The sequence below is a fragment of the Chenopodium quinoa genome, unplaced genomic scaffold (genome assembly GCF_001683475.1).
Source record: "Chenopodium quinoa cultivar QQ74 unplaced genomic scaffold, ASM168347v1, whole genome shotgun sequence".
In the NCBI taxonomy this organism is placed as follows: Eukaryota; Viridiplantae; Streptophyta; class Magnoliopsida; order Caryophyllales; family Amaranthaceae; genus Chenopodium; species Chenopodium quinoa.
The window spans coordinates 6,966,917-6,981,172 of NW_018742204.1; the positions used below are offsets into that span (position 1 = coordinate 6,966,917).

The following is a 14,256-nucleotide window of genomic DNA, read 5'->3' on the forward strand; positions in this document are numbered from 1 at the left end:
CAACAAATAAATAAATAAAAACTTGCCGGTTTTTCCCCATATTTGCTTCCCTTGACGAGGCATGACGGTGGTGGCGTCTATCTCGCGCTCACCTTGGTTAACGGAGATCGACCGATGTTGCGTGGTGGGATGCTGCCATCATAACGAGGTGGTTGTCATTTAGGTTGTGATTAGGGATGGCAATGAGTCCTAAAGCCGACCCATATTTTAGCCTTAAATTTTAGACTCGATGGGTCTGGGTCTAAGAATAATGGGTCGGGTCTGGGTCTAAAAATTGTAGACCCAGACCCGACCCAGATCCGACCCGGACCCATTTTTTATTTTTATTTTTTTCATAAATAATAAATATATATCAGTTATAATATTATTTTAAAAAATCACTTAATATACTATGCATTAGAGGTTAAGAAGATAGACTTTAGTGAAAGTGAGAAAATAAAACACCAAGCAACCAAGAAATTTAGTTTTGCGTGGTATGATTTTTTTTTTTCTTGAATTGTCTTTAGTTTTTAATGAATAAATTATTTGTGTGTATGTCAAAAATATGAACACATTTTTTTTTTAATGCATCGATCTTTTATTATTTTGAAATAGAAGTATAATTATAAATTTATAATATATATACTAAATTATAAAAAAAAATTAATAAAAATCATAGTTAGACACGTTTTAGACCCGAGACTCGCTAGACCCAATGTATCTGGGTCTGATTTTTTAAGACCCCGTGGGTGTGGGTCGGATCTGGGTCCACCTCCGAAATTCCCATTCCAATCCCTAGTTGTGATGGTGTTGTGGGTGGCGGCGGCTTGGTGAACAGTGTGAAGGAGATGGTGGTGTATGAGGTAGATTGAATTGGGGGAAGGAATTATTTTTTCCCTCAAAGGGAGTATAAGGGTATGTAGGTCATTCATAGCCCTGAGTATTTTTATTTCATCCAATAGTAACTTCCGTAAAAAAAAAAAAATCACAAATTACAATCCTCACTAGAGTGTACCCGTGCAAAATGCACGGGATATATATTATATTAGAGATACATTAAATATATAATATAAGAAAAAATATACTTAAAATACATGAAGTTGATTTTGATGTTAACTTAGACCTTATTCTTTTGAGTTGTTATTGTCTGTTGTGTACTTGTGGTTTGATTTGTTCTGCTGAAGCCTGCTTAGCCATGCTACTGAGTATTAGTAATATGCGAACACTCGTTCTGGCTTGCCGACATTTCTCTTCTCTGTTGAAATCTGATGTTCTCTGCTCTAATTAAAAGAACATGGTCTTACTCTTACCGGTGGCCACGCAATGTGGCCAGCTATTATGGGATTTACTTTGTCAAAGTTATAGAGGTTACTCGTTCAATATTATTGGGGTTACTCGGTTAGTGTCATAAGGGTTATTCCATAAATGCTCTAGGAGTTACTTTGATAATTTGCAAGCAGTTTTTCGGCGAGGCAGTCACGCAAAAAGCGTGATGTACATTTTTTTGTGTTAATGATTAGAGAAGGATGTTGTTTAGAGGGTTGTCCCTAAAAAGTGTATATAAGTGAAGGGTTGAGGATTTTGAGTGTTATAGTTAATTGTTGATAAAGGAATTGTATACCCGTGCTAATGCATGGCATATATAATACTACGTTCAAATAAAGAAAAACAAACACACACACAAAGTGAAATCCTAGCATTAGTCCCTTGGAAAAATAACCCCCCCCCCAAAAAAAAAAAAAAGTGGTATGTGTAGTTATTTGTTTTTTTTAAATAAAAAGTTTTAAAATTAATAAATAAAGTATGGGATAAGGATGTGTAGTTATTTAAAGAAAAAAGAAAAAAAGAAACCCTAAATGCATGAGAGTTTAGCATTGGGGTTTTGAAGGATTCTCGTTAACTGACTCTCTAATCATATCATATAACTAATATATAAAGCTAAACTTTTAGCCAGGCGACGAGATAACGACACTTGGCGTTCCAACTTTTCGCCAAGTGTCGCGCCACGTAGGGTAGAGTTATATAGAATTTAATTTGTAGGATAAAAAAATTAATTTAGAATTCTATTTTCAATCAAATTTGGATAGAATTTTAGGATAGAATTGTTAATTTAGAGTTTTATTTTTGATAAAGTACCAATATTTCATTTGTACAAATTGAATTATAATTTTATTCAAAAAGTAATTAGATTATAACTCTCATAAATTATCATATAAATTTATGTTTTGTATCATAATATTTTTTTGGAGCGAAGGAATTAGTTCAAAATGTACCACATCCATGGCTTATAATATACTAATCAATTAAAATAATATACTTCATAATCTAATATAATTTTATTACTATGTGTAGACCTGTTAATTAGGTCGGGTCACGAGTCATTTCAAACAGGGTCAAGAAATGTTTTTCACCAATATTATTATTATCAGAGGTTTTTCAGTGTGGCAAGCCACATGGTGCGACATGGATTACTTGTATTTTAGGGTTACTTGTAGGGTGTTACTTGTATTCTGGGTTACTTGTATAGGTTACTTGTAGGTTATTACTTGTATTATGAGGTTACTTATATGGGTTATTTGTATCGTGGGGTTACTTGTATTCTGGGTAACTCCTACAAGTAACTCCAAACAAAAATCACATACCAAACTAGTAATACCCTACAAGTAAGTAAGTAACCCCTGATTAAAACCAGTAACACCCATACAAGTAACCCTAGAATACAAATAACACCTATAAGTAACCCCTGAAAAAACTAGTAAAACCCTACAAGTAACCCCGACCAAAACCAATAACACCCATACAAGTAACCCCAGAATACAAGTAACCCTTGACAAAATCAGTAACACCCTACAAGTAACCCCGACCAAAACCAGTATCACCCATACAAGTAACCTCAGAATACAAGTAATACTTACAAGTAACCCTTGACAAAACCAGTAACACTCTACAAGTAACTTTTGCCGCACCATGTGGCTAGCCACATACAATAATTTGTATATTATTATTAGTCATTACATGTCTACAAGTTTAAATCGTTACAAAAATACGTCAATTCCTAACTAATTTTGTGTCAATGATATATTATAAAATTTGACATATAAATTAAAATATATCTTAAAATTTAATAAACAACCCGGACATCAGGGCACAAAACTACTTATATATTTGATTCAAATTCTACTGTTGACATGAACCACCTGTATGTTTGTTGGTTGGCAAACTAACTTTTAACAGCACAAGAGAAAAGTAGGCGATGCAATCGAAGTACACTCTTAACAAACCCATAAACTTGTGGTGACGAAATTAAACCCAAGTAAAGAACAATGTTATTTGTTGTTGCTGCTTCAAACCTGTAAACACTCCTACACTACTTTCTTCCCTAAATTTCTCCGCCCAATTTTCTTCTTCCTATAAAAATTCATCAATCACCCAACTTTTCTCTCCCCTTTATCTTTCTACCAGTACCAATTTCCAATGGCTGCTACCATTCAGTCTTTAGTTGCTCCTTCATCTTTCTCTGCTGTCAATTCAATCGATTCCAAGAAATTTAATGGTAAAATTTTGATTTCTTTGTTTCTGTTGCGTTTTAGTATTTTAGATTTGAATTGGGTTTTCGGAGATTCATTCAATATTGTTTGTGTTAGGATTTACATTGGTTTGATTCATCTGATGCTAGTAGATTCCAAGTTTGCAATAATACACAATCACAATGATATATTTTGTAATTTCTATGAGATTTTTCTTAATGATTAGTGGGGTTTTGACTGATTTGTTGATTAGTTTTATAAAATTGTTATTAACTAATTTTATGCTAATTTAGGAAGGAAAGTTGGGTTTGTGGTAGTAAGATCTGACCTCAATGCAAAACGTGGCTCGATGCCGGGCCATTACCGGACCGGGAATTTGGTTTCTCAAGCTGTTGCTGTGAGTAATTTCTATCCAAATATCTAACAATGTATCCTAAATCATTAGGATATATGCTTATATTATTACTTGTATTAGGCTACATTTTTCTAGAAAAAAATAAAATAAATCTAATCATGCATTGTGCATTTCTGAAATTAGGAATTTGAACTAAATTTTAATGCTGTTATATATTTGCAGACACCAGCAGCTTATACCGCGACTTCAAAAACCGGGTATGCTATATTGCCTTTTATGCCATTTTTCCATGTGATTATTTTGGACCTTGGAGATTTTGGCTTGTTGCTAGTTCTTTATACATAAAAATATAGTACATAGATTTCTCAAATATGTTGGTATTATTGGTTGTTAGATTTTTTACTAGTTTCTTATACATCCAAACAAAGTACATATATTTCTCTAATATGTTGGTATTTGCTTACTTTACCGGTGATTAGTGCTTTTTCATGTTTAAACAAAGTACTACCTCCGTTAGTTTTTAGTTGCGACTTTGGAATATTTTATATCTCACAAATAATACCCCAAAGTTGCAACTAAAAGTTAACGGAGGTAGTACATATATTTCTCTGTCTATGTTGTGGATGTGCTGGTAGCATATAAGATTCGATTACATTTGAATTCACTCTAAGAATAGAAATCACTCTTAACTATGTAAGACAACTAATCTAATAAATCGTTTGCATCCATTGGTATATCTTTTGAAGTTTGAACCTCTCTTCTATAGTCACAATACTCACAAACCTATGATTTGGAATGATACTCTTTGAACTATGCTTTTGGTTGGAAAACTTACTCTAAGGGGGCGCTTGAAATGGGGGTAATAAATTAAGGGGGTACTAAAAGTCAAATTAGGTAGATTATAGTTGATTAGAGGTATTATTGTAGGGAGACAAAGTGTTTATGAATGAATTAAGGTTGTAGTGACATAAGGAAAAGAGAGAGGTGGAGGAATCATTACCTCAAAATGAGGGTAATAGGTTACCCACCTCCCCCTAGTGTTACCTATTACCCCCAAAATAAGGGTAATAGTTCCCTTTCTTCACCTATCACCACACCATCACTATATAAATCTTCTTACAATCACATCATCATTAGCTCCCCCTCTCCTATGTTTACTTTAATTTCTAAAATTGTACCTGTCTTTTGGTACCTGTCTTTTGCAATTTTTAGTTAAAAAATTGTAGGGTCATAAATATACAGCTTGCAAATATAACAAACCAAAAATAGTTGTTTACCAAATTTAATACATATAGTTATAACAATTATTTTTATTTATATTAAGTAAAAATTGGCGTTAAATTGATATATGATTTGGGCTTAAGTAACACTTTTATTAGGTTACGGGGTACCCTATAGGTTCCGGTTCCAAAAAATCGAGAACTAGAATCAGAACCTGATGCAACAGGTTCTCTATTTTACTACTCGGAACTGGAACCTCTTGTGCGGTTCCTAACAGGTTTCGGTTCCGATTCAGGGTACCCTGAACTTTTGCTCACCCTTAGGAAGAACTTTATCACCAACTTTTCAATATAGAAGCCTTGTAGTTGTATTACTATAAGCATGAAGGATTGCACTTCCTATTCTAATATTATGAACTGAGAAAGTGAGAAGTGATTATCACAAACCCAAAGCTTTGGCATTTTTATCTACGTATCTATGAAGGGGAAGTAGTGATGCTTTTTAATATGATATACTTGTATATAATGAGGAATGAAAGATAAAACAAGTATATCGTATTATTACTATTATATACTGCGTTTGGCTGTTTTTATACTAGAATTAGTGGGTAGAAAATTTCTGCATATGCTTTTTTGTTAATTTTTTTCAAATATATTTCGATGTTTTTTGAGTTGACTTGTTTGGTAATTCTTTTTGCTAAATGTGGATGCAAACCATTGTGCAACATGTACCTTTCATTCATTATTGTTCAATGTTCATACTATGTATGCTGTGGTTCAGCTGATTTCACATAGACAAATATTTTGCAACTGGGTTTGCTATTTCAATTGTCTAAAATTTTCTTGGATTGTCAGGCATGAGGTCTTGCTCTTCGAAGCACTTCGTGAAGGTCTTGATGAAGAAATGGAAAGGGATGCTCGCGTATGTGTCATGGGTGAAGATGTGGGTCACTATGGTGGATCTTACAAGGTTACTAAAGGACTGGCCCCAAAATATGGAGATCTTAGAGTTCTTGACACCCCAATCGCTGAAAATTCCTTCACGGGAATGGGCATTGGAGCTGCTATGACTGGCTTAAGGCCTGTTATTGAGGGAATGAATATGGGATTCCTTTTATTGGCGTTCAACCAAATCTCGAACAACTGTGGCATGCTGCATTACACTTCTGGCGGCCAATTTACCATTCCTGTGGTCATTCGTGGCCCTGGTGGTGTTGGACGGCAGCTTGGGGCTGAGCATTCACAACGTCTTGAGTCTTACTTCCAATCAATTCCTGGTATCCAAATGGTTGCATGCTCCACCCCTTACAATGCTAAAGGACTGATGAAAGCCGCAATTAGGAGTGAGAACCCTGTTATTCTTTTTGAGCATGTTCTGCTTTACAACCTTAAGGAGAGGATTCCTGATGAAGAATATGTTCTATCATTGGAAGAAGCAGAGATGGTAAGACCTGGGGAACATATAACAATCTTGACCTATTCCCGTATGAGATACCATGTGATGCAGGCGGCCAAGACACTGGTCAACAAAGGGTATGACCCTGAGGTGATCGATATCCGCTCATTAAAGCCCTTTGATTTGCACACAATTGGAAACTCCATTAAGAAGACCCACAGAGTGCTGATTGTCGAAGAGTGCATGAGAACAGGTGGTATTGGTGCTAGTCTGACAGCTGCTATTAATGAAAACTTCAATGATTATTTGGATGCCCCGGTCGTATGTTTATCATCTCAAGACGTACCTACTCCCTATGCTGGGACTTTGGAAGAATGGACTGTGGTTCAACCTGCTCAAATTGTTACTGCAGTCGAGCAGCTGTGCAGGTAGGGAATCATTCAGTGGAGCTTTCTATTCTTAATTTACCCCGTCCCCTCAAATCTATTTTTAATTTTAAGCAATTGGATTCTTATGTATTTTAGTAGTTAGCAAATTATATATTGTCTTTGTATATTGCTGATATAACTTAGTTGAGCCCTGTTGCTCCTAGATTTCCTTAGCAACTTTGTTGTTTGCCAATGAAGAACTTTGCTTACCGCGTTTGCTGTTGGAATTTTTGGAGTTTTGGCTATAGTTGGAATTGTGCTTGAAGATTAGATTTTGTAGGAATTTATTGTCTTCAAGGAGACAGATTTGGTTTTTTTTTTTTTATTTTTTTTTTATCATGTTTCAGTTAATTCAAAGCTACTCCTTTGAACAGTATATTTCAAAAAATTTCTTCATATTAATACACTAGTTCTATTATCCAGAGACACTGTTTGTTCAATCTTAAATGTGCTACATTGAGTGGATCCGGGTGCTTTGTCTCTTTTGTTCACCAAGGAGCCATGTCTTATTTGTATATTGTATTACTCCGTAGTATACTAGTAGTACGTTAGCTGATAAAACAATAAAAAAAACGTATCTCAATGTTTTTTTTTTTTCTTTCTTAAATCTTGCGTTAATAGTATTTAGTTTTTATAATAAATGTAATTTTAAATTTTAATCTTACGCGGCGCTTTAAAATAACAATCATACATGGCATAATGCTATACATAATACTCTAAAAATACTAATCTTGCGTGGCACTCTAGTGTTTTTTAAAAAATAAAAATCTACATAGCTCTCTCTAAAAATTCGGGAAAAAACTCCCCTTCAAATATATATACTAGCTTTGTGCTCGTAAGATGTCCGGATTATTGATAAAATTTTAGGACAAACTTTTATGCTTTTGATAATGGAGGATATTTAGACATACGATATCTTAACGTTTAATTATAGAACAAAAATTTGTGTATATATCCAATGTACGTATAGTAATACATCGAGGTAACTTTTATAGAATTAAGGGTAACTTTTAGACTTTTTTGGGTAACTTTTATCAATACAGTATAAATTACTTTTATCTATATCACATATTTATAAATACTGGGTTAATTTTATTCGTTTAAAGGTAACTTTTGATCATTTTAAGATACCTATTTTTGTGCCGGGCGATGCCCGGATTGTTGATAAATTTTTTGGATAAAAATTGTTTGACTTTTGATAATGAAGGATATTTATATTAAAAATACAATATCCTAGTGCTTATTTACAAAACAAAAACTTTTGTATACATCCGATATACAGTAATAACACCGTGCATCGAGGTAACTTTTATTAAATAAAGGGTAACTTTTAGACTTTTTCGGGTAACTTTTTATCAATATAGCATGATTATTGTTTTGGGTAAAATTACCCAGGCCACATGGCCCTATCAGAAGGTGACACGTGACACCTTAGGAGAGACCCTAAGTGGAATGATCTCCTATCGACACGTGTCCCTCCCAGTTATTGGGAAAAAGGCTACCTTCATGACCCAAATCTCGAGAAAGCCGTAATACGGTGCAACCCACCAACCGTATGTTAGAGTGACCTAAGAAAGGACACATTTTCTAATGACCCTGTAAATAGGGAGATTTCCCTCCATGTCTAGGACACGTTCATTTATTATAATGTACCGGAATTTTCTTACATCAGAGAAAACATCTGATCTCGAGAATATCTCACTTTTACCTTTTCTGCAACTTTCTACATTCTCCGTACACGTACTTACTTGATAATTAAAGGAAGAACTCTAACTACCCGGAGTCTCCGATGTTTTGCAGGTAGAGACATTCGATTCCAGTCTTGGTGACGTAACTCTCCCGAGGGACGGACACAGAAAACCCCGAAACATTTGGCGTCGTCTGTGGGAAGAGTACGTCTAAGATGGTTTCACAAGGTTCTATACCGCCTCCTGAACCCAATCAGCCTCTGGTCGATGGGGAGGTCCATTCAGACCATGATACAGATAACGACTTTGAAGTCGAAACCCATGTGGCCCCTGATGGGTCACTCATAAGCAAACAAATTCGTCCCAAGGATAGATTGGAAAGGGGTGAAAACCAAGCGGGTTTGAGCAAATCCTCTAGGCAACTAGTTGGGGAAACTCAGGCGGCAGGAGGGAAAGCTCCCGGCACTAGAGACGAACTCATGAAATTCATGACTAGTTTCAAGGGAGAGATTAAGGACCTCATTAACAAGAGGAAGGCTGGCTCAAGCAACGGTAAGTCGGCCCAAAAATCTCCTCATACTGGCAGGTGAAAGCCAGTCAAGGACTGGCAGACTACTCCACAACCCGGTACTAAGGAGAAGACCGAGACCTTGTGTAGGGAATATTTCAAGCATCCCACACTTGAGCCCCATTGTAATCATACACTTAAGCATGATGGCGTTTAAAGGGAAGGAATCTAGAGGAAGAGAGTCGCCAACAAGTTTTTGGAACTTGTAAAACGTTCACAGGGTGAAGGTTACACCCCTTCACGATCCATGAGATCGCTAACTCCATAGTGGTCTTGAACCATGACTGGATATTCGGGGATGAAGTTAGAAATCCAACTTACAAGAGATTGAACCTGCCTTAAAAAAATAGGCCTCTACTTTATTCTCCTCATAGTCATATGCGCCTTCCGACTAACATACAATGAATATATTAATCATGAACATGTTTAATCTATGTTCGTTGAATATTAATGCACAAACAAATCTATTATTGACGATCACTTGAATTAAAATCACATTAGCCTAAACAAGATGATTAATTATCTTATTAAGCGTAATTACAAGTACAAATTCCCTTTAATCCTGCAATAGACGACGTGATCAAGCAATAACAATAATATATCAAGCAACATAATGTTATTGATACAACAATCATCATCATCATAATAATATTCAATCTCATCAAAGCATAATAATATTAGCAAGATCCTAGGCATGATACTAACTAAATTAATAACAAATCCTAACATGTCAAAGATCAAAGTTTTATCCCTAACATGATATTAACATGATAGAAGAAAATAGGAAACAACCTAAGCATGATATTAGAAAGCAATAAATAACATTTTAACATGATAAGAGGAATATTAAAATAATCTAAGCATGATTCCTAAAAATATATAGCAATAAAACTACTTAATTTGTTGCCTCGTATCTTTTTCTATCAAAACAATACACACGTTAGTAACTTCAATGAAAATTTAAATCAAACAATTAATTTAAATAATTGAAATAGAGATTTGGGACCAAACCCTCAGAAATTATCAACCTTTCATGACTAGGTCCAAGGCAACTTCGAGCTTGTAGCTAACGCAGAGCCGCCCGTTGGCATACACCCTCAAGGGAGGCTGCCTTGCTAACGCGTCCAAACTCTTAACCATGGTACCCTTTTGACACCCAAAACTTGACCAATAGTTGAACATAGATCTTGCATCTAGGTTGCGAACTTTTTTTTTACATCATCGTGCCTAAATGCTATGTGGTTGTTTGGTGCTAACCTTCATGTGTTTACTCTTTTGTTTAACCCATGACCGAGGGTTTTTATTCTCACATAGTAATTAGTACGGACCTAAAATCGGTTAAAATCTGGAAAAATCACAAAACTGACCTGGAACTGCGCACCGTGTCACGACATGTTCTACCGCGCCACGGTGAACAGTGCCGTGACACGGGGCACTCTACCGTCTGACGGTAAACTGCACCGTGTCACGAAAGTCTGCACCGTGACACAGTGCCCAGGAAAAGTGTCATGTCAGTCCTTTTTCCGATTTTTGTGCGTACGTATGTGGTTGTTGTGTCCAGTTTGGTGTCATGTCTAGCTGTACGGTCAAACCACGCGTCCATAACTTCACTTAATCACTCACATATCGTGTTCACACACTTTTTTCTTTAAGTCGTACACTACTTTTTGACCGTATTTTTAGGGTAGTCTTGTTTTTGTGTCGTTTTTTTTTCGGAGTAAGTCGGATGGTATCCTCCCATTTTTTTTTAACAAGTAGAATTTCAAAATTATAGATTTTTAATAAAAAATTTTCTTTTTTTTTTATTCTTTTTAATCCGGATAAGTTAAGGTTAAGTTTGGTCATTAAAGGTGTGTTTGTTTTGGTGTCACATCACTTGGTCAAGAAGCAGGGGTAGATTGTTACGGTTCGAGTCAATACCTAAACAACCTCTTATACCAAATAGGCGTACAAGGAAACCTCCTCAATCATCTCCACAAGATCCATCTCCAGTCTACTTTCAACCAATGGCCACTAAGGAAGACATTGAGAACCTCAACAAGACAATTAAAAATTGTCTGACATGATGCAGACACTCACCACTAGAGTCAGCACGGTAGAACAAGACAATCAAAACAATGTCACTACTGCTGCAATGGACAAGATTAAGGAACAGATGAGCAAAATTTCTAAAGAATTCACTTATGTGGAATAGCCTGTCACCTCTTCGTCCATAAGAGACAAGCTTCTTGAGAAATTTTCCACTGTTGACATTCCCAAATTCAAGCTTACTGATAATCCGCTTTTCCATTTGAAGGCTCTTAAGGGAGTAGATGTTACACTTTTCCCTACGGTGTTCCCTCTTTCCTTGGAGCATGCCCGTCAACAGTGGTTCTATTCTTTGGAATCCAAACATGTCGCGACCTGGGAGGATGTTGCTGAAAGCTTCATGAATCGTTTCAAATGTAACATTCAGGCCAAGACTTCTGAACGTGAACTCTCCATTCTCAAACAAAAAGAGAATGAAGGCTTCACCACTTACTTAAGCAGGTGGAGGGAAACAGCTGCGCTCCTGGTGGATCCCCCCAAGGAGAAAGAAATGGTTCGCTTGTTCATTGCCAATCCGACTCATAAGTACAAGCAACACTTGAAGTTCCTGCCTCTGAGTACCTTTGAAGCTGTATATGATATTGGAATCAATATCGAGGACGAACTAATGAAGTCTGTTGGTAGCAACAACAATAACAACACTTGGAAAAACAAGAAGAACGACACTCCTTCTTCTTCGTTTTCTAAGCCCAATAATGCTACCAAAAATATCAATATCAATGATGTGATGGCCCTTAATGCTCCTCCTCAAAGATTCCAAAGGCAAAGGAGGGTTTACACGCCTTTGGGAATGACTTATGATGCTGCTTATGACCGTTTGCATGGTCAGGGACTGATTATGCCAATCGGACCATTTCTAGAACCTCGACTAGAGAATAGGACCGCTAGCTATGACCCCAATGCTTATTGAAAGTTTCATCAAGGCAAGGGTCATAATACTGAGAAGTGTTGGAGGCTGAAGGATGCGATCCAAGACCTAATTGATGCTAATCAACTTCCTGTCCGTCCAGGGGGCAAGAAGCCTAACATTCAAACAGGTCCTCTTTCTGATGCTTTGGCTATCACGGGAGATGAAGTCTCCTTTGATCCGTCGATACTCATTCAACCTGTGAATGAAACTCTGCCAGAAGTTGTATTTGTCTCGAGCTCTGAAGAAGTGAATGGAATTTGGGATAGTGACGATGAAGACGTCTATCTCAAGGATATAGCCTGCTCATCTCTTGGCACAAGTGAAGATGTTTGGGTAGACTTTGAGGTCAAGGTTCTCACCAGAAGTGGATGGTTGCAACAACCTAATCCACCTCCACCTCCACCACAATCACATCCGATAGTTGATCCCATCGACCCTGTGAACAGCGATGTGGTCAAACAACTGCAAAAGACCAAGGTGGAGATGAATATATGGAAGCTTTTGGCCACTTCCCACGAGCATCGAAAGGCTGTGATGAATGCTCTGGTGAAAATAAGATTTGATGATGATATGACTCCTCAAGGACTGGTCAACTTTCTCACTACTTGTAGACACCTAAAAATGTCTCCCCAAAACCAAACCCGATGATAAATAACCTTTCACCGCCACTATTGGTCGGGTTTAGTATTTAATCCCGAGAGTACTTAAAAAAATTGTATTAAATTCATACTTTTGAACGGTCCATGGATTAGTCTTGATGTTTGGTAAAAAGCATAGTTTTAATTTCAACTCAAACTTATTAATTAATTTTAAGCCCAAACCTTTTTATTTTATTTTATTGTTTTATTATTTATTTTTGGCCCAAACATTTTATTTATTTTATTTAATTATTTCATATTTTAGCCCGAATAATAAAAGTAAAAAAAAAAGCCCGAAATTATCAATCGGCACTTATAAAGCCGAAAGAAATTAGGGTTAAAAATGAATTTAGACGGAAAAATGGACTGGAAGTTCCCGCGTCACGGCAGACTGCCACCGTGTCACGGGAGGTTCCGTGTCCTTTCCGCGTAAACCCACGTCACTCCAAAACTGTACCGTGTCACGTCACTCCAAAAGTGTACCGCGTAAACCCTTTCCGTTTTTTTATTCCGTTTTCTGAAAATTTCCCACGTCACTCCAAAACTGTACCGTGTCACGGGGAAGTGTACCGTCTGACGGTACAGTCTCACCGTGTCACGGTACAGTCTGACCGTGTCACGGGATACTTTTTAAGGATTTTTATCATTTTAGGGTTCCGTGTGCTCCCTCAGCACGTTTTCCCTATAAATACCCCCTCATTTCTGATGTACGGGGCAACGAGAATTTTATTAATTTTATTTTCTCTCTTCTACGCTATTAACCTAAAAACTAGCCTACCCTTTTCACTTCAAAATTCCTTCTTCAAGCACTCAAAGGAGTCCATATTTTACTCGAGGTTCTGTCCTTAAGCCAAGGCGTGAAAGGTAGAATCGTTTGAGGGTTTGGCCCCAAAATCAACCTTATTTTATTTAATTTAATTTAGTTATTGTTTTATTATTTCCTTGAAGTTACTAACTCGTTTATTATTTTGTAGTTGCGAACAAACAGATTCAAAGTAAGGATCATGCTCTTTTATTATTATTATTATTTTTCTAACAATTTTATGTTGTTGGAATTGTGATTAAATTGGTTTTAATATTAATGTTGATCCTATTATATTTTTTATGATCACCATATTGCATGTTTAAAGGGAATATGTAATTGAAAATCACGCCTAATAAGATAATTTGGACAACCGGCTTAGGTTCCTTTTTAATCTTATTATTATTTGAAGTGATCACCAATATTTTAGAATTATGTGTTGCATTAATATTCAACCAATTTAGTTAAATAATAGTTTAGAGCGAATTGAATTATTGTTTGTATGCCTTTGAGATCGCAGGAATCACTTTTCAATTTAAGAATCGAGTAGAGGCCAATACGGGCGAATGTGACTCCATGACTCACTTCGTACCATCATCTCCGATCCTCCTTTCGTGGTTCCGAACCATATGGAGTTAGTAATCTCATGGATTATGA

General features: G+C 36.2%; 1 protein-coding gene across 1 annotated transcript; it reads left to right on the plus strand.

The window, feature by feature from the left end:
- Positions 1–3,227: 3,227 nt before the first annotated feature.
- Positions 3,228–7,173, plus strand: LOC110708957 (pyruvate dehydrogenase E1 component subunit beta-2, chloroplastic-like). The gene is made up of 4 exons (XM_021887216.1): positions 3,228–3,532; positions 3,800–3,903; positions 4,084–4,118; positions 5,937–7,173. The coding sequence occupies exons 1-4, from the start codon at positions 3,454–3,456 to the stop codon at positions 6,907–6,909; spliced, it is 1,191 nt and encodes a 396-aa protein (XP_021742908.1). The 5' UTR covers positions 3,228–3,453; the 3' UTR covers positions 6,910–7,173.
- Positions 7,174–14,256: the final 7,083 nt, after the last annotated feature.